The sequence below is a fragment of the Lissotriton vulgaris genome, chromosome 4_1 (genome assembly GCF_964263255.1).
Source record: "Lissotriton vulgaris chromosome 4_1, aLisVul1.2, whole genome shotgun sequence".
In the NCBI taxonomy this organism is placed as follows: domain Eukaryota; kingdom Metazoa; phylum Chordata; class Amphibia; order Caudata; family Salamandridae; genus Lissotriton; species Lissotriton vulgaris.
The window spans coordinates 487,158,749-487,177,622 of record NC_141691.1 but is presented as its reverse complement, the minus strand read 5'-3'; the positions used below and the strand labels follow the sequence as shown (position 1 = coordinate 487,177,622).

The following is an 18,874-nucleotide window of genomic DNA, read 5'->3' as shown; positions in this document are numbered from 1 at the left end:
CTTTCGTTTCTTATATTTAGATTTTTTTATGGCTGCCTTTCTTTGAAAATCTTAGTCTTTTAGAAACTACTATACTTTCTGAACTGATGGATTCTTCAAATAAGTACTCTATTTTTGTTGTTGTTGCAGTTTTATAAAGGCAAACTCGACCAGAAGGTATTGCAGCGCTTTACATGTGTACCAGTTATATTAAATAAGAACACATTAATTTATTTTGTAGGCCCAGGGCGATTAAGTGATTTGCCCAGAATTACAGGCTGTTGAGCCTGCGCCAAGGCTTGACCCGGTTCCCCAGTTCCAAAGTCGGCAGCTCTGGTTGTTACGCTACATCCACCCCCTGTTCTGCAGGAAACCAAAGGGATTCTGGATTTTGGTACCTGTGTCACATTTACCTACCTGTTTCTGAGCCGACCTGCCGCTGGAGCCTGAAAAACTCATTGCAATTGTTGAGACCAAAATGCTTCTCATCACAGCAAAGGTCAAAAAACTCACTCTCAAACATAGGAGCAGATGGATGTCTATTGTGGTACACCACGCACTCTGGCCTCTCAAGGTGTGGCTAACATTGCATCGCCCAGAGGATGCTGAACAGTGGCCCTCATATATATGTTTAAGTAGATGCTACTGTGCCCTGCGACCTGATTGGGCTTCCCAGGCCTAAAAGTCTATATTAACTATTCCTTCTTGACAAAATCAATTATAAATGTTTACACTTACACACTGATAAGGTATTCATAGTCCTGGAAGTTTTTGGAAAAATAAGTCTCAATGAGCTTTTCTGTTCCCGCGAGAGCTTCATGTCCACATCCGCAGAAGAGGGCCACTCCTGAGAAGCACAGCACCGTGGCCACCATGGAGGCGAAGGGGACTCCTGCCACGCATTTCACGCAGCAGTCTAGCCAACCTGGAAAACAGAGAAACAGTCTTAGCTGCCAGTCACACGACAGAGGAAATCCCAGAAATCTGAGATGAATTATAAACAAGCATTGGCAAAGCCAACAAGTCTGTCCTCTGCTGATGCGATGGATACAATTTTTAATGCATGTAAATGCCAGATAATGCAGTTAAAATAACCATGAAGCCACCTGAGCGAAGCTGCAATATACTTGTATTAAAAATGTTAAAATTAAACGACATTCCCTAAGGTTGCAGCTTTACTATGTTTTATAAAAAATAGTTTCCATTCATTTGCATATTATTATCTGTGAAGGAGCCAAGAAGACATCAGCACCAAACCAAGTACTCAAACTGCAGTGTCACTTAATCACTTCAATACAGCAATCTTAAAAAGGATATGGAAAATAAATCACCGTCTAACTAGGCACCCAGGTGCACAAACAATAAATAGCTGGTATTTAAAGTGAATATAAAAAAAAATAAAGCACACTTTGAAACAGCTTTGTCATTGAAGAGAAGGGAACTATATTTATGAAGATGTGAAGGGTGTACATTCACACATAGTGAAGGGCACTAGTGGGTAAGGTGGCCTGACACTTTCCATCATTCAGTATGTTGCAAGTGGGCAGAAGCAAAATGTGAATGACAGTTTAACAGGCCTGTGAATGATTTTATGAAAAAACAAAAAAACAATAGTCTGGTGAGACTCCAAAGGTGTATCAACCCAGATCTAAAAATAATTATTTTTCCCAATGAACTTTAAAAAAGAATGCATACATTTGCCTCATGTTAAGAACAGCTGCTATGGAGACTAGGGCCTTGTCATGATGCAGCTCTATGCAGAGCACAACCTGGGTCTATGCATTTGCTTTTCTGGAAATTGTCCAATGCATAGAACATACATTAACTTGGGAAATCTCAACGTTAATGCATGATGTTGATGAGCAGTGCTTAATTAATGATAATTTAAGCACTAGGGCCCAAAATATTTCTAAGGCGGTCCCCATGGTCAGCACAACCCACTCTCTCTGAAACCACTGCCAAATTCTAATCATCACACAATACACACTTTACATTTTCCCTTTTCCATATCACTTAGATCTGTAAATATGGCCTTGACCCCCTGCTTTTATGTTTTTTTTATAGTAGATTGCACATGCTGTTGATGAGCTCTACTCAAAATAGAAAGACAGCGTCACCATGTAGTAGGACTATCAAAAATAAGTTCTGGTGTTTACAAATAAGTGTTGGTGTTAAGCACGGGCAAGTATCACCACAAATTAAGTACTGATGATTGGAAACTACTCTGTATTTCTGAGCTGGGATGTTTGCATCCTTAGTACTAATCTGTAGCCTGGGCAATGTCAGGAAAAACACACAGGCCATGTATTTGCTCCGCACAGACCTCTACCATGATACAGCCCCACAACATCTACTGATGGTCCTAAAACCCAACACCACCAACATCATTGTGCCCTATACAGTGTTATTCAAACAATGCACAAGAAATGAATACAACTAAACAGTTAAATCAGTATTCATAAATTTAGCATTTACCTTGCATACTAAATAATGGCAATATAAGCATATACATATACAAAAAGGGAATAGCAGGTGAACCTACTTCGTATTGTTAAGTGATAAAATACACAACAGAAACAAACAGGTATTTCTTTTATTTGTATTTGGTGGCGAAGCGGACCAGGACCAGAGAAGTTTAGTTTAAGGAGTGTAGTTTTATTCTGGTTAAACACAAGGAATTCTGGAAACTGTAGGATTTAACACAAGGAATTCTGGGATCTGTAGGCGTAACCCAAGGGCTTCTGGGAACTGTAGGACTGGTATCATGTCTTCCCTTGAGGTGTTGCGCATCGTCAAATTTGCATAACACATTAAGTGTTGGTTTCCAGCTAATTTGAGGTGAATGCCTCATAGCCAAATTGACTGGAATTGCTATAATTTATTAACATAGTGCACGTTGGATGAAATTAATTCATGTATACATCCAGAAGGGCTACGATTGTAGACAAAGAACACGTACACGTCCAGTGTTCCAGGGCAGCTTGACACGGGTGCTCAAATTTGGTAAATCCCCAATAGTGTGAAGCCACTTATGGCAACTGAACAATTATTTCTAGAATGAAGATTTAAGACATTTGCTTGTGAGAAGGTTATCTGAGTGCATATTAATATGTGTGTATCACCGTGGACAGATTCCGGGCATATTTGTAACTGGTGCAGCAGGTACAGTGGCACCAGGGCTTAGGCGTATAAGATGTCCACTGGACCCCAATTATGACTGTATAATAATAACTAACATGGGTGTATGAAGCTCCATTTTTCTCAGACACCACCCTTAGGCTATGCCTCCTCCCGGACCGTGGGAGCTTCAGGAGAGGCTTTCCTGCAAACATTGACTTTGCTTCTTTTGGTAGGCACCTGGGCCATTCTTCCAGGCTCCACGTTCTCATGACTACCCTCTCGGGCAGCCATGGACATGCACACCCACTCAGACAGCCTTGATATCTCCAGGTTTGACCTGAGCGAGCTCTACCTCCTTCTAGATGGTATGCTCTAGGTCATTACCAATCCGAGAATACACAGGCATGGATGGGCTCACAGCTACGCTCAGGGATCCTGATACTCTCGTCTACCCCACTCAAAGGGAAACAGAGCCACTGGGTAGTGACTTGTTTAGTTGTCAGTTGCAGCAACTTGGTTAAATGCATTAGAGACTACCTGCTTTGAGGTCACCAGATGACATCTGACAGTTGTCAGGCTGGCTCCAGTGTCTCTCAGGTCCTCTGCCCATTGATGGTGACCAACTGCCTGTATTTCCTAGTGTTAGTAGGCATGTGAGTTCTCTGCACCATATCTCTCTGTCACCCATAGACATCTAGCATTGCCCCTCACACTATTCAGGGCAATTTCCTCCCTAATCGCTACACTAAACAACCCCATTGTCTACCCACCAGTGGGGGACTGCAGCTGCTTGGGACACAGGGCATCCCCCGAGTAGTGCCCAATCTGTTCACACTCATAGAACTTAGGTGGTGCCTTCCCTGATGACGTACTATCGGGGTACCATTTCTTCTTCTGTTCAGGTGGGGATTGCGACCTTTAGAAAATTCCTGGTTTTTATGCATATCCCTCCCTCTTTCTTCTTGTGGGGACTCTACCAACCCTTGTGATGGTTCCCCCAGAAACCTTCTTATGCACCCATGTGCTGAAACAGCAGCCTGCTTAATTAGCAAGCTCCCTGGGGTCTGTGAGCATACTGTCAATAAGGTGTTGTCGTAGATCTGCAAAACAAACACTGAAGATGCGCTCTCTCACAATAACATTTTACAGCCCATGATAATTATTTACTTCAATGCCCTTCACCCTACCATCCAGTGCCTTGCAAAAGGAGTCCACACAATCCACCCAGGACTGCTCAGGCAGCTTCTGCCTGTCCATAACCCTCTGTCTGTACTTATCAGGGGTAAGGCTTTACTTTCTGACTAGGGTTTCTTTCACGGGGATACCTAATCCTGCCCCCCCCCCCTTATCTATGGTCCATAGAGAGTTCCTCCCCTCACTAGGGATGTGATTACAGATGCTAGCCCTCAATCCTCCTCTAGGATCCTGTGCATCTGTAAAGCCACCTCATAAACTTCCATCTAATTTTCTATGTTGTCTCCAACACCAAAGTCTGGAACCAGACCTTTGGGAATATGGACCCGCTTGCCTCCAGGTATGCTGTCACAAGAATTGCTGGACTCTACTTGCCAATATGTTCAGCTCTCTGAGGTTCCTCTCATGAGCCATTTTCTTTCCTCTGCCTCCATGGCCAGCGCTAGAAACTGGGTTTCTGTTTGGCAGAGATATGCACCCTGTCCAAGGAGGATCCACAATCCTAGCCAGGGTAAGAGTAATACACACTAAAAGTGTACATGTGTTCACCCTCTGGTTGCTTGGTACAGCACAGTCAAGCGAAACTAAAGTGGCAATGTGTAAAGTATTTGAGCGCGCACACACACACACACACCCACACACACACACACAGTAGCACAGTGAAAACACCATAAAAGTACTCCACACCAGCTTAAACAAATAGCCAATACTTATCTCAGTAAAACAATATCAAAAGGACACAAATCCAACATGCAGAAGTGAAGATATGGCTTTTGCCTGATTAAATCAAAATTCAGTGCTTAGAAGTCATTAGCTTCAACTGGAGCTATCGGGTCACACTGGACCGGGCAAATCCAAAGGTTCATCCAACCATGATGGAACGCGGCCCAGATACACAAGTCATGCAGACCCGCTGACAGTACCTTGAATGCGTCAAAGCTTGGGGTTGATGCATTGAAAAACAGAAGCGATGCTAGGCTGACGAAGACGAAGCGTTGGTTCCAAAGTTGGGCAATGTAGTTGATGCGTCGATATCAAGAGCGATATGTGTCGGATCTGTGGTATGGATGCCGAACTGCTGGGCTGTAGCCGATGCATTGGTGCGAAGTTGCACAGAACTGGGAATACGTACACATTGGTCACCCCTATGAAAGGCCCAAGGTACCCCCCTGGGCAGGGTGCAGTGTATGTGAGAGGTAGAGCATGTACTAGTGAAGGTGACATGCTCTGGTAGTGAATTACAACCATTTTCGTTTTTCACTATTGTAAGGCTATCTTGCCCATAGGCTATCATGGGGAATGCTGGCTACAGTGGCTACCTGCACATCTTCCCATAGGAGCAAGATAGGACATAAAAGTCTAGTATGCCTGAACTTAGAATTTATTAACACATTGTAGCAAAGAAAGTCATCAGAGAAGGTATATTAAAAAAATAGATTTATTTTAAGAGTTATATCTGCTCAGCATCAACAAACTTGAAACTTAGCTATCTCAGACCCAAATGCCAAGTCTCACTTAAACATTCTATCATGTCATCACTCTGACATTCTGTGATTTCATGAACTCTAACAAATGTATTCTAAAACAAACCTACCCAAATTACAACACACATCTTTTAGGAAAGGTAGTTTTTAAATCCTGTGTTTGAGAACAGCGCTTTTAGAAAGTTGCTGTTCTCTTGTCTGACTTTTCTGTGTGCCTTGGCCTGCTCGTGAATTGACTGTCTGGTTTGTGAGTAGCAGGGGCTGGTGGTTCCCAGAGTCTGAGTGGGCCATCCCTGGGCTGAATAGCTCCATCTGCATCTAGAGTGGTGGGAGGAGGTAGCACATGGGCCTGAATAGAGATGTGCCTGCCTTCCACAATGCTGGCTCCACTTCCTACTGGGCGCCTGATGACCCTGCCCCTTTCTCTGAAAGGAACGGAAAGGCCAGGAAAACAAAGTGCTCAAGGAACACCTAGCACTGGATCAGACCGGGCTCAGAGCCCTCCTGCACAAATGGAACAATGACTTTTAGGGGTATAAGTACAGGACCCCAGACTACAGAAAATTAGATCATCCTGCAATCAAGAAGGAACCTCTGCCTAGGAGAAAGCTGGACGACTGAAGAAGAAAGACTGTCCTGCTGTTGCTTTGCTGGACTGACCTGCAGTTGCTTTGCTGCCAAGGAGAGGGAAGGACTTTGCTTTGTGCTGTGCCCCCTTGCTTGAAGGAATCTCCAAGGGCCTGAAGAAGAGCTGGCTCCCTGTTAAGAAGTCCCAGGAACAAAAGGACTTCACCCCCCAGCTTCCCTGAACTCTGCTCAGAGAGTTCTGTCCTTCCTAGAGTGCTTGGGCCAGCTGTAGTGCCTCTGGAAGTTGTACCTGTGTTGGGAAGCTGGAAACCAAGATTTTAAAGACTTTCTGCAAGTTTTAACACATCTCTCGCTTGCGGAGCGCATCCCCGTCAGCGCAAGGAAATTCCCGCTGATACAAAGGCTGAGATCGTTGCAGCACCTGTTGCCGCTGCCAGAGTCGTTGCATCCTTCGTTTGCGGGACGCACCAGTCCGGTGCGGTAAGATTACCATCGCTGCGAGTATCTTCGCAGAGCCTGTTGTCACTGGGTGAGATCGTCGCACCGTTTGCTTGCGGACTGGATCTCTTCGCTGCGAGAGTTGTCGCAGAGCCATTGCATCGAGAGTCCGTGAGAGGAGAAGATTGCCGCTGAGCTGCCCCTCGTCACCGCCCGAATATCGTCGCATCGTACCTTTTGCGAGCCGCTTCCACCGAAACCTGTGCACCAGAATCGACGCAAGGTATTGCATCCCTCCCCATACAGACTGGGGCACCGCAACACGCCCGCTGCATCCAGCGGGGTTGTCGCATCACCTCCCCAGGGTCTCAGGAGTGACACATTGCTTGCTTTTCACCGCTACAGCTTTCACTTGGAACTTTTGTCGCATCTAAAGGTACTGCTGGCTAAAACGTGATGCAACTGTGGATTATTTTAATGCAAGCTTAAGAACTCTTTTGAAACCATATTCTTGAACTGTGTATGTTGGATTTTTGTCGTTTTGGTCTCGTGTAGTTTAGATTAAACACCTTTATTTTTCTAAAGTGTTGTGGAGTGAGTTTGTGGTGTTTTCACTGTGTTACTGTGAGTGTTGGTACAAATACTTAGCACAGTGCCTTTGATAAGCCTAACATCTCGTACTAAGCTACCAAGGGGGTGAGTAGGGGTTATCAAAAGAGTGTATCCTGCTTACCCTGACTAGAAGCAAGGGTCCCTATTTGGACAGTGGTACCTACCTCTGCCAACTAGAGACCCCCAGTTCTAACAACCACTAATACATAGACCACTAATACATGCGATTTAAAAGCCCTTGCCAAATGCACTCGATATAGGGCTTGTTTTCATGCTGTGGAGAGTGCATGATTGTTTTTGTGCTATGCATTAGAGGTGGCATCGCTTCCAAGCCCGACCCTTCAGGCTGGGCTTCTCTTTTTGTCGAAATACTTATGCAATTTCAGAGTATGAGATGCCTGCCAGCGACATTTGCATTGCAATGAAGGACTTGGCTGAGTTGGTGCCACTGTTTATATGAGTATGAGAAGCTTCTCCTCTAAGTGAATGGGAGGCCTGTCTGCTGTTTATCTCAGAAGTACTTAGGACGCAGCTAGGGTTTGCGGGGGTATGCACCCATGTATACCAGGATGGCCACAACGTTTGAATGAGCAGTAGGTATTCCAAATGAGGACTTTTTAACGTGTATGAGGGGTGGTGCAATGGGTAAATGTGGGATACTATGCCGCTCAGCCTTACAAGGAATTGACTCCTATGAGGCACGAAGAGGATGTTGTCTCACTAATATTCATTAAGGCACAATGTTATCAATTGGTAAGGGAAGGACGTAATGATGCTTATTACCCAGTGATAGTCACCACTGGGTAATTATAGAAAGACCTACTTACCAAAGGAAATTGTTGGTGTGCTAATACTTTTAGAGCTATTAGACAAATCTTCACAACACTTACAAAAAAAAGTTCATCCTAATCACTTCCATCTTGGAAAGGTTAGGGGAGGGGTGGAGAAAAAAGACTGGGCCACACAATTCTATTTCCTCATGAAATATTCCGTTAGAAAATTGATCAGAGATAGCGTGAGAACAGCTGAACTGAAGAACGCCAAATTTAGAATAAAGCTAGATCTTGGTCCAGAAAGGATGCTTTTGGTAATTTGAGGTAAATCTGCTGAGTTCTTTAAAAAAAATTAAGATTCAAGAACTAATCATAGCTGGATAGTTGGGTCCACTGAACTCTCCTGCAACTTCAAAAATGAAAGAGATCCGATTGGCCGTTCTGCCTTTTTTCCCGTTGGCCACCTTGCTCCCGTGGAGGCGCAAGTGATAGCTTCTTATAGTTATGTATATCATTTCTGGATTCTATATCCAGTCCATTTAGTACCTGGAACATGTGTCATTGAAGAAATATTACAAGGCAAACTTATATTCTACTCAAGAGAGGTGAATGCTACTGTAGATTTTAACAGTGAATAATTCTTTAAAACTGTGAGATATAGTTTGACAGTAGAAGGGAATTAAATAAGTTTATCTAGATAAAGATTGTTAAGAACATTTGGAATGCTTTTTATATATTAAAATCGAACCATGAAAGAAACAAGACCTGAGCTCACACAATGCTTCCCATGCCTCTCCCTCCCACTTCAGCATGCCATCATGAATGTAGTTTTAAATTTTATAAAATTAGGAGGTTTTTAAAATGCTCAACCCTCTTCTTTTACACTAATTTTCTCCATTGATGAATGCACTTGCCTCAGACCTCTCATCAACTTTAATGTTTGTCAATACGCGAAGTGCGAGCCAAATTTCATCAATTGCCATGTAGTAGAAGTTTTTCTGCCATAAGGCTCCAGAAATGCAAGCTGCTGAGTGCGAGCCAGACTTGGCATCCCCTAACATGATTTAGGAGTTTGTTCTGGCGAGAAAATTTCATGGTATCTCGTGGAGCTTTTATGCATGTAAGTTCCACCCACCCCTACGAAAAACCACTTCAACACCATGACAGTTGCTTCTTGTTCAGCCCATGTGCTGAAAGATCCTTACTATTGCAAGGAAGCAAAAGCTTATTCTCACAGAATAGGGCAATCTTATCTGACTGGCGCAAAATAGCAACATCATCTGCGATACTATAGCAAGATTTGGCAGCTCAATTTGGACTAAGGAGAATGCCATATGAGGTTGGGTTCCAGTCTCAGGTTCTGGTTCCAATAAATTGAAATTGGTATTGAAATTCTTTATGGAGTTATTATAAAATACCAAAGGGTGTCTGAAATCCTGGTGTTGGCAGGGCCGGACTGGCTACCGGGCAATTTGGAATGCTGCTGAGCTGGGGGCTGATTTCGTTAATGAAGACCTGCATGTGCTAAACGAAATTTGTTCTGCTTTAATTATTTCGAAGCACACGCAGGTCTCCATGAACGAAATCAGCCCCACCGCAGTGAAATCAGCCCCCATCTCTGCAGCATTCCATACTGCCTGGTAGTCAGTCCGGCCCTGGGTGTTGGAAGGTTTAATTTGCCCGGGTGCATGACGCCCAGTGTAACAGGGAGAGTTATACTGATTGAGTTAGTTTAGGAATGAAAGATGGGTGAAGAGAGTGGACCACATCATCACTCTGATAGATAGCAGAAACCTATAAACCAGACTCGATGGACCTTATATGAAACAGTATAATAGTACATTTTTCGTTATGAGAAGTATGGTTGTAGCTTAAGCACTATTCTCCTGAACTTATACAACAAAGGGTGTCTAAATGGTATCTGTTAGTATGATTCTTCCACCAAATAACCTTTAGCTGATGTTGAGACTTTAGTCTCCAACTTGAGTTGAACCAATTCTTTACATCTTGGTTTGTTGATGTAGAGGTTAATTATACACTATTAGGTATTATCGTAAAAAACTATTGGTATAAAACCAAACTGACTAAAACTATCTCAGTAAATTGTTTTCATAAAACTATAGTTATTGAAACCAACATTTTATTAATAACATAAACTATTTGCGGGACAACACACAGAAATGGGGCGCTGCAGAATTACCCACATTGGCGCAATGGAGCAGGAACTTGGATTTATTGATGTTTACAGAAAGGGTGGTGTATGTAACCAGGGCTTGCCCTCGTAAATGGAACAAGGTTTGGGCTAGTTGGAATGTACATGGGGGGAACTGTGTGAACCGTTGCCAGAAGAAGATGGAGATAGCTCAGACGAAGAGGATAAGGGGAAATGGGACTGTGACAACTGAACTGCTAAACACAGTGGAAAGCATAACGGACTACCTCAAGTGGCACTGTACTTTTGAAATTCTGATCCTATGTAATTGTATATTTGAATCTTTGCAGAGCTATTGTCGTATTGATTGTCAACGTGTACGTTTGTTGCACTGAAAAATAATAAAAATTGTTTAAAAAAAATAAAAAATAAAAAATAACAAACTATTTTTAATGGTATGTTATGTCAAAAGCTACTATGGCTACAATCTGTGACAAGCACAATTCCATAATATTGTAGCAATGAAATTAAAGCATTCATTTATCTTAGTCACTATATCATTGTATTAATAAACATATCATATGTTTTTATTACATATTAAATTATGGCAAAAAGGAATGTTCCTAAGATCTTTGTGACAGATTTAGCTTTACATATTCTATAGCTACAGTCAGAAAAGTAACTTATTTAGTAACACAATATTGGAGCCACAAAACTAATAATGTGCTAACATAATGTTTTATGATAAACTATAATATTATCAAGTGTTCTCTTTTTAGAATCTGTGACAAGTATCTTGCATGAAACAAATCAAGATTGAAGTCAGTTTAATAATGTATATGTACCCTTGCCTTTGCAGAATTGTAGAGGAAAGACAAGCTAAAAGTTTAATTTCAGTTTTTTCAATCGACTGAAAGAATGTAAAGATGTCAAAAAGTTTATTTTCGATGGAAAGTAAAGTTACGGAAAATACTATCAAAATGCATCATCATTATCTTCTTTCGCTAAAACACGTAAATCCAATGTAGCCCTTTACAGGCTAGACTATACTTAAGCAAGTGCTGATAAATGTTATATAACAAAGGAAGTGAGTACAAGTTTTGTACCTTAATATTTCATTTAATTTCAAGAGCAGTAAACTGAAAAGCTGTTTATAAATTAAAATATCATGCAATGTTTTTTTATTGTTTGAATATTACATTTGGGAGAGGGGTGGAGGAGGCAAACGTTTTACAGAGGTTTTCTATATGCAGATGTTTACAGATGAAAACTGCTCTTGTGGCAAGTGCTTAGGATCCCTTGAAAATCACACTCTCCAGGAAGTACTGCATCAGTGTATTTCACTTGACAAACCCATTATGAATAATTACAGGCAAACTCATATCAAATTTAGTAAGTGCTTAATTTGAGCTGGTGGTTGCCGGATTTTTCCTCATCAGGTATTGACCGCAAAGTTAAATATACACAAATACGAAAGAAGGATGGAGAGAAAGAATTAAAAATCAGCACAAAAAGAGAAAGCAGGAGCCGGCATGAGTCAGATAAAGGGACAACATTGCCTGCGGGTGGGTTAAAGAGGCCTGAAGTGCATTTAAGACTACACAGCCTTGGAATTCGGCACACTGATTTTTAATAGCAGTGCTGGAGCAGAATTTTGGGTACCTGCACTCATTCTTTTACACATTAAGTATTGAATTTAGTTAATTAAAATGTTGCTTGTTTTGTTTCTTTGGGCACCCCTAGAACATAAATATCAAGGATCAGCAAGACAACTTGCTGCACTGCATCAAATGAGGAGAGGGCAGGAATGCTCCATTTTTTACATACATATGGTGCCTTCTTGCTCACGCTCTATGCCCGCACACAGTGCAGCCTTGCTTCAATGCAGACAACCTTGTGCCATGGTACAAGGGTGCGTGTGTTACAAGCAGGAATGTTTTGTGCAGGAAGGTTCTCCTTCATGCATAAAAAACAATTCTCAGAGGCATTTTCCTCTTTCTGTTCCACTGCATCTGCAGCACACGTAGAAAGAGGAAAAAACGAGAAATATTTCTCCTTGTTACACCTCACTTGGGAAGGTGTGGCATTTTGACACATTTCCAGGATTATTAGTGCTACTAAATCTGAGAATGCACCAAATACCATTGGTGTATATGTGGGAACACCATAGCCCCACCTATGGGACATCTTCCCAGCACAGTGTAGTCAGACAATGGACCTTCTTTCAGTGGGAAGTATTTGTAAGACTCCCAGGGTTGACATATCAAAAGATGGCTCCACTGAGGCCCCTTCATTGAGAAGTGCATTGCGATCCTTCATTTTTGAAACCCTCTTTCAAGCCTAAATGACTACAGGAACACACCATATAGTACCACTAGTGCCACCTCTTTGGATGTCATGGTTGGCAGAAAGATCAAAACAAAAATATGTCACTTTCTGGAGAAATGTGGCTCCAGGATGCAGTTGGACGTTAAGCCTTGTGATGTCGTGAGTATGGGATAATGAGATCCTATTCCAACAAGCCACAGTGAGCTGGATCTTCTTGTCTGTCCCAGGGTAACCTGGTACTTGTCAACTGCACTTTTACTCACAAAGACTACCCAGAATATGATCAGACACATCAAAGGATCATTGATCATAACCTATTGCGATGTCCACATTCTTATCCACATTTCATCATATTTCGGATCCCTATTGGGAGATATTTCTGAACTGTCTCTGACAGAGGAACTCTCAGATCTGTAAATGCTCTCTGATGAATACACAGCTGACCAAGATAATTTCTGTGATGCTGAAATAAATATGGTTGATTCAGGTCTGAACTATGAATCAAACTCTCATACCACCTCCATTCCAAAATTCACCTCTACCATGCCTCCTTCTAATTCTTCTTTTCTCCATTCTTCCTCTCGGTTCTCCTATGAACTTGCTATTTCCTGGAACACATGTACGTGGCCTTGAAGAAACATCAGTCCTCTCCCGCAGTGTGTCCATGTCATAAACTAAAGTGATTTCATATATTTTTATGGACATATGTAGTTTCCTGAGAGTAAGTTCTAGTACACAAATAGGTGTTTGCACGGCACAAAGGGATAGATATGAGGAATACGTTTCCGTTAATTGTTGTTACATTGGGTAAAATTATTTGTTCGTGTAGAGTATTTTTTGCTTCAAATACACCTGACACAAATAGTGTGCACTAATTTTCATTTATAAAAAAAATGTACCAACTGGAATATATATTAGAAACTACATCATGTGGGATGATACGGCTGTAAACGATATTTTGTCAGTCATATTTTTGTCATCCATATTCTGACACTCAACCTTTGTTTAGAGCTGTGCCGATCGTTTTACAAAACACTGGCGGGGATATGTACAAGGAAGTGGCCTAGTGCGGCACCACTTCTGAAACGCAAGGCTGCACCATATTTATAGGAATATGTTGCAGCCTTGCGCTTCCCCCTGCAATGGCGATAATTTTAGCAACTTAGCGCCAATGCAGGCACCCTGGCACCATAGTGCAAGGATGTCTGTGTGCAGGGGAAGATTGTTTATGTGTAGGAAGGTGTCCCTTTCTTCACATAAACAATCCTAAAATATCATTCTGTCACTTTCATGTGTACTGCTTCATGCAGCACACATGAAAGTGAAAAAATTGCATTTTCGTTAAAGGTTTTTTTTATATACAGGAAGTGACACTTTTCTTTACATAAGCAATCCATGGCATTTTGCTTTTTCCATGTGTGCTTCACAAGGCAGCTTTTGGGCTCTTTACGACAGCAAACGGGCCCGTTTGCACATGAATTGCCATGCTCGCTCCTAAATTAGCACAAGCTGCCACCAGCCCGTCTCTTCACACAGCAGCATCGACACCCCACAGAGGACTGCCAATGTGAAGCTCTAGCCCTCCGGTTCGTGATGCCCAGCACACTCTTTGCGCCATGCTGACCAACATCCGCAATGCGCTCCTTTCTCCCGTCGACCCTCTCCAACGCGAATGGGACTCTTGGCACAAAACCTGAGAAGGTAAACCTTCAGTGGGACTAATCTGGGACTGTATCCAACCCACACTCAATCGAGGTCAGCATGAAATTTTGGCTTTGACCCTGTCCAGCATGACCAGATAGCAGTGGAAAGCGCTCTATGCTTTTAGGTGCTAGCTTAGAGTATATGCTTTAAAATTCCTAACTCTGGTTCTACTGATTAGATTTTTGTTGTTTTGGTCTTATTTTATTTATTTAATTTTGCTCTATATTTCGTATGGTGTTTTCACTGTTTTACTGTTTGAAAGGTTCCACAAATACTTTACACATTGGCTCTAAGTTAAGCCTGATTGCTCTATGCCACGCTACCAGGCAGCTGTGCACAGGTTAATTTGGGGTTTACTTGAGCCTTACCACGACTAGTATTGTAGTTGCTGCTTGACAAGGGCTCGCACAGTCAACCAGTAACCCAATTTCTAACAGTATCCTTGAATATGGAGTCTACTGCCAGTCAAGCAGCTTCTTATGCTAAAATGCAGGGAGTATACCTTGTCCCTGGATGTCCATAGAAAAACAAAATCATCAAAGGCTGGACCATTGACCACAGGCTGTTCCCGCCAGCATACAATTGACCCTTAGACACAAGTACCGAAAGTGATGCTAAAGTCTGCTGTAAGACTGCTCTATATATTAGATCACCCTTAAAGTTAAATTTGAAGTTCCAGATAATTCAAAGTGCTGCAGCAAGCACAATGGCTGGTGGACACAACTTAAAGTATATTCTGCTGTTCTACCACAAACTATTTGGCTGTATATAGCCAGTGCTTAGTTTGTAAAAGAAAGAATGCCGACGCCGAAAGCTCTGCTCAGGAACCTGTAATAGTTGCTTGGAAAGAATTAGCAGCAGGCTTAAAAAATAAGGCGTGGCTCACGATTTTAGGATTCACGAGAATCCTAAAATCGTCTTGTTCTTAAACAACCGCTGTTTTACCAGATCCCACATACTAGAACAGCCAGATCTTTTCTGTGTAGAAATACTGTTGTACCGTAGGGTTTTGAACAACTGGCTAATATTTGTAACATTCCATAATACAATAATCCAATACTGAATACCAAATCAGAACATGACAAAGTGAATTAACTAGAAAAGCAATCTGAAGACAACAGAAAAAGGTCAGCAAATAAACTTCAAAATGGAGAACCCTTGACATCATTTCTCAGTAGCCAACTCTGATTATTAGTTACAGCAAACCCAGCGCTCATATGGGCCTTCCTTAAGTATCCAATCTATTTTAGTTACGTATATCTTTGTAGATATTTGATACTCCAAAGTCCAAGCTCCAGGAAGTAAAGTATTGAAGTGCTTTACTAAGACCACTCCTATCGTAAAACGAGCATTACAAACGCTATGTTCTACACACAGAATAGTATGATGTTTAAGGGCTAGGAGGACAGTTCAGGGAGCCTTAATGCGTGTAAGGTTGATAACTCGAGCACTCCTTAAAGCAAAATAGTTGCTGTATTACGATGAAAATGAATGAAAAAAAAAAGTATATTCCAGTTGTTATCGGATTTAATTCAACCGATGATGTAAATCATATTGCGTCACATGATGGAACATCCATTAATATATACCAATCATGTAAGAACATCAATGAGAATTATATTCAGTTATCCTTCATTGTAACTTCAATGCGTTAGAAAAAACGTCCCCAATGCATTTCGAGCCGCAGCTCTTCTTCAGGGAAAATATTCTACAAAGAAACAGAATAAAAATATGTATATATCACTGGCCCTGGGGTGAATGCATCTGATTAAATGTAGGTGGGTGAATTCATGCCTTTAAACATGCAGGTGAACAGGGCGCCTGTCTGCAGGCAAAGCCATGATCAATATAAAACGGAGTGTGATGACAGAACAGCCAACAAAAATGACAATATGACGAGGAAAGAGGGCAGAAATACACAATTTTGCTCCCACGTGGTGGGAGCAAAATACCTTCAAAAGAGACTGGCTTCTATCAACCGACCAGGTCTTTGAGGTCGGAATCTCTGTTTTTGGCGGTTGTCCCGCGCGTGAAGAGAGCGCGTTTGGGAGGCCGCTCTTTTGGATTGCTGGCGCCACAGTTGTGGAACTCTTTGCCGCTTGCTCTGCGGGGAGCTACTAGCCTACTTGCTTTTAGAAAAGGCCTTAAAACCTGGTTGTTTAGCCAGTAGCCTGTTTCTCCTGTATGTACTTGTTTGGTATTCTTCCTTTCTTTTATCGGTGTTATGTTATTGTGCTGCAGCCTTCCTTTTCCAATAAAGCGCCGGGACACTTTTTTTGAGTAGCCGTGCGCTATACAAAAGAATAAATAACATAACAACATAACATAACATAACATAATTAGACAACACGCTGACCATATAAATAAAGGGATTTGCCTGGGATAAAAGAGAATGTGCGCAAATTGCCAAAGCTCAAACTAGAACCTCTCTTTGTTTCATCAATAGTAATTTTCCGGCAGACATTTGGGAGTACTGAATGTGTGCTAAGAGCATAAGAACTCAAGAAGTTTGGAAGAGTCTTAAACAGCAATGTATAACAAGCTGCCTAACAAGGTTGTGGCTCATAGATAACTCAAATGGTGGAAATAACCAAACATTTTCTGAACCATTAGCCACACTGAAAATTTTAGGAAGTGTTCACCAATGAAAGGGAACTTCAGTTTGTGTTTTCAAAGCCTGCAATGTCTGCTCTCAGCATTTTAGCAGAAGTATCTGATTGGGTGCTGTGGCATTCTCCATCCAGGTGTCGATTCCCTTGCCAGAAATAGGTCACGTGCCAACTAACAATAAACTTCTGTATTCAGTGACAAGGTACCCTTCTTGGTGAGCGTGTGATTTACAAGTACACGTTATGTAATGCGGCATACATTCTCCTTGGCTGTTTCAGTTATGTTTTTCTGTATTGTGACTAATGTCCATTCTGTTCCATTTTTGGATAGAAATAATGATTTGTGGGTATCCAGAGGGGGGCGTTTTGTACAAATGCATGTAGTTGGGAAGCCACTAATTTTTCCAATACTTTGAAGATCCATGGGAGTCTAGCAATCGGATGATAGTTGTTGGGTTTGGCTCGACTGAGAGCAGCTATTTTGAGTTGGAGGATCTCTAATAAATCTGTCAAGAAGAAAGCGATTTTTTAAATGAATGCAGTCATAGGTTGGACACGAGTTCCACAGGTGTTTCAACTTGGATGTAAGCAATAAGATAAGGACACAAATCTCCTGCGTCCTTGCTGGGTCTGAAAGACTGCAATGATGTTGAGAATTAGGGAGGTGAAGATAGTGGACGTGCTTTTTCTCCAGTACAAAGTGTGCAAGATTAATGCACCGATCCTGGATCAGTGGTACGGCGTTTGAGGTCCTTTCGGGGGTACATAAAGCTTTGTATGACTTTGAATAATTCTGTCAGGCTGTATGCATCTTGCGTCACTCTATCTGTGAAAAATAGGAAAATGATTTTGACTTTGTTTGGCTTTGTGATGTGAGTTTTTTTTAGGTTTTGTGGCATGCATTTTTTTCCTCCGGCAATCTATTTTTCAGAGGTTGGAGAGTGTCACTGACCATTGTTTATTGTCCTCAACATGATCAACTTTTTGTATAGGAGCACGTTTTGAGTGCCATTCTTGAGGCTTTTGTAAGGGTCTACAAAAGAGGATGTCTTCGGCAGACAAGTTGATGTTGGAGATGGTGATCTGGTCAGAGGTAAGGATAAGGGTTAAGTTGCTGACTAGTATGCTGTGTGGATTATGGTGTCTAGGCAATGGACTTTGATGTGCTATGGGCTTGGGGACACACCTTTAAAGTCTAGAATAAAGTATAATTAGGAATGAATCATCTTCTTGCCAGAGGTTGAAATATCGGGCTACTAGGAGCTAGTTTGACGTGAAGAAGAGTTGTAAGGGTAAGGATGAGAACATTTCCATAAAATACTCGGTTCTGCTGGGCCTCATGGGTGACAGCAAGATAATTTTCTGTTAAGTGGTGAGATAGGGTTTCGTACTGTACCCAACTATTTTAAAAGAGTTGCTGGTAGCGGGTAGATGATGACAGTGTTGGGGCTGTTATTTCTGTTGATAATACCTATGCCTCCTCCCCTCGCGGCTATTCTGGGCTCATGAGCTAGTATGTAGTTGTGGGGGGTCAATGTGTTAAAAAGGAGAGATGAGCCATCGTTAAATCACATTTCATTAATAAGTAGGATGTGTAAGATTCTGCCTATGGTCAGGTCAAGTAGCATGTCATATATATCATGTATGTCAATGTCCTGCTTGACGGCTTACATAGCATTCTAGCATTTGGTCTTATGTGGTGAAGATTGGTATGCATCATGGGCATGTTGCCATAGGCCAGGCATTGACAGTACTGTGTGTAGAGTACTTCATACAGTTGTGGAGATTGGAGTATGGTTGTATGAGATATAGTAGGAAGGAGGTCTGTTGGGCATATCCAGGCTGATTACACTGGGAGTTTGTGAGCAGCAGTTTGGTGACTGACTGCTGGAG

At 41.9% G+C, this 18,874-nt stretch overlaps 1 protein-coding gene across 1 annotated transcript in view; it reads right to left on the bottom strand.

Annotated features, from left to right (window-relative positions):
* Positions 1 to 18,874, bottom strand: part of PLP1 (proteolipid protein 1) — a 92,060-nt gene that overhangs the window by 47,685 nt on the left and 25,501 nt on the right. The window contains exon 2 of the mRNA XM_086967256.1: positions 718 to 904. Within this exon, the coding sequence (XP_086823382.1) occupies positions 718 to 904 (187 nt within the window). The remainder of the gene's footprint in view (positions 1 to 717; positions 905 to 18,874) is intronic.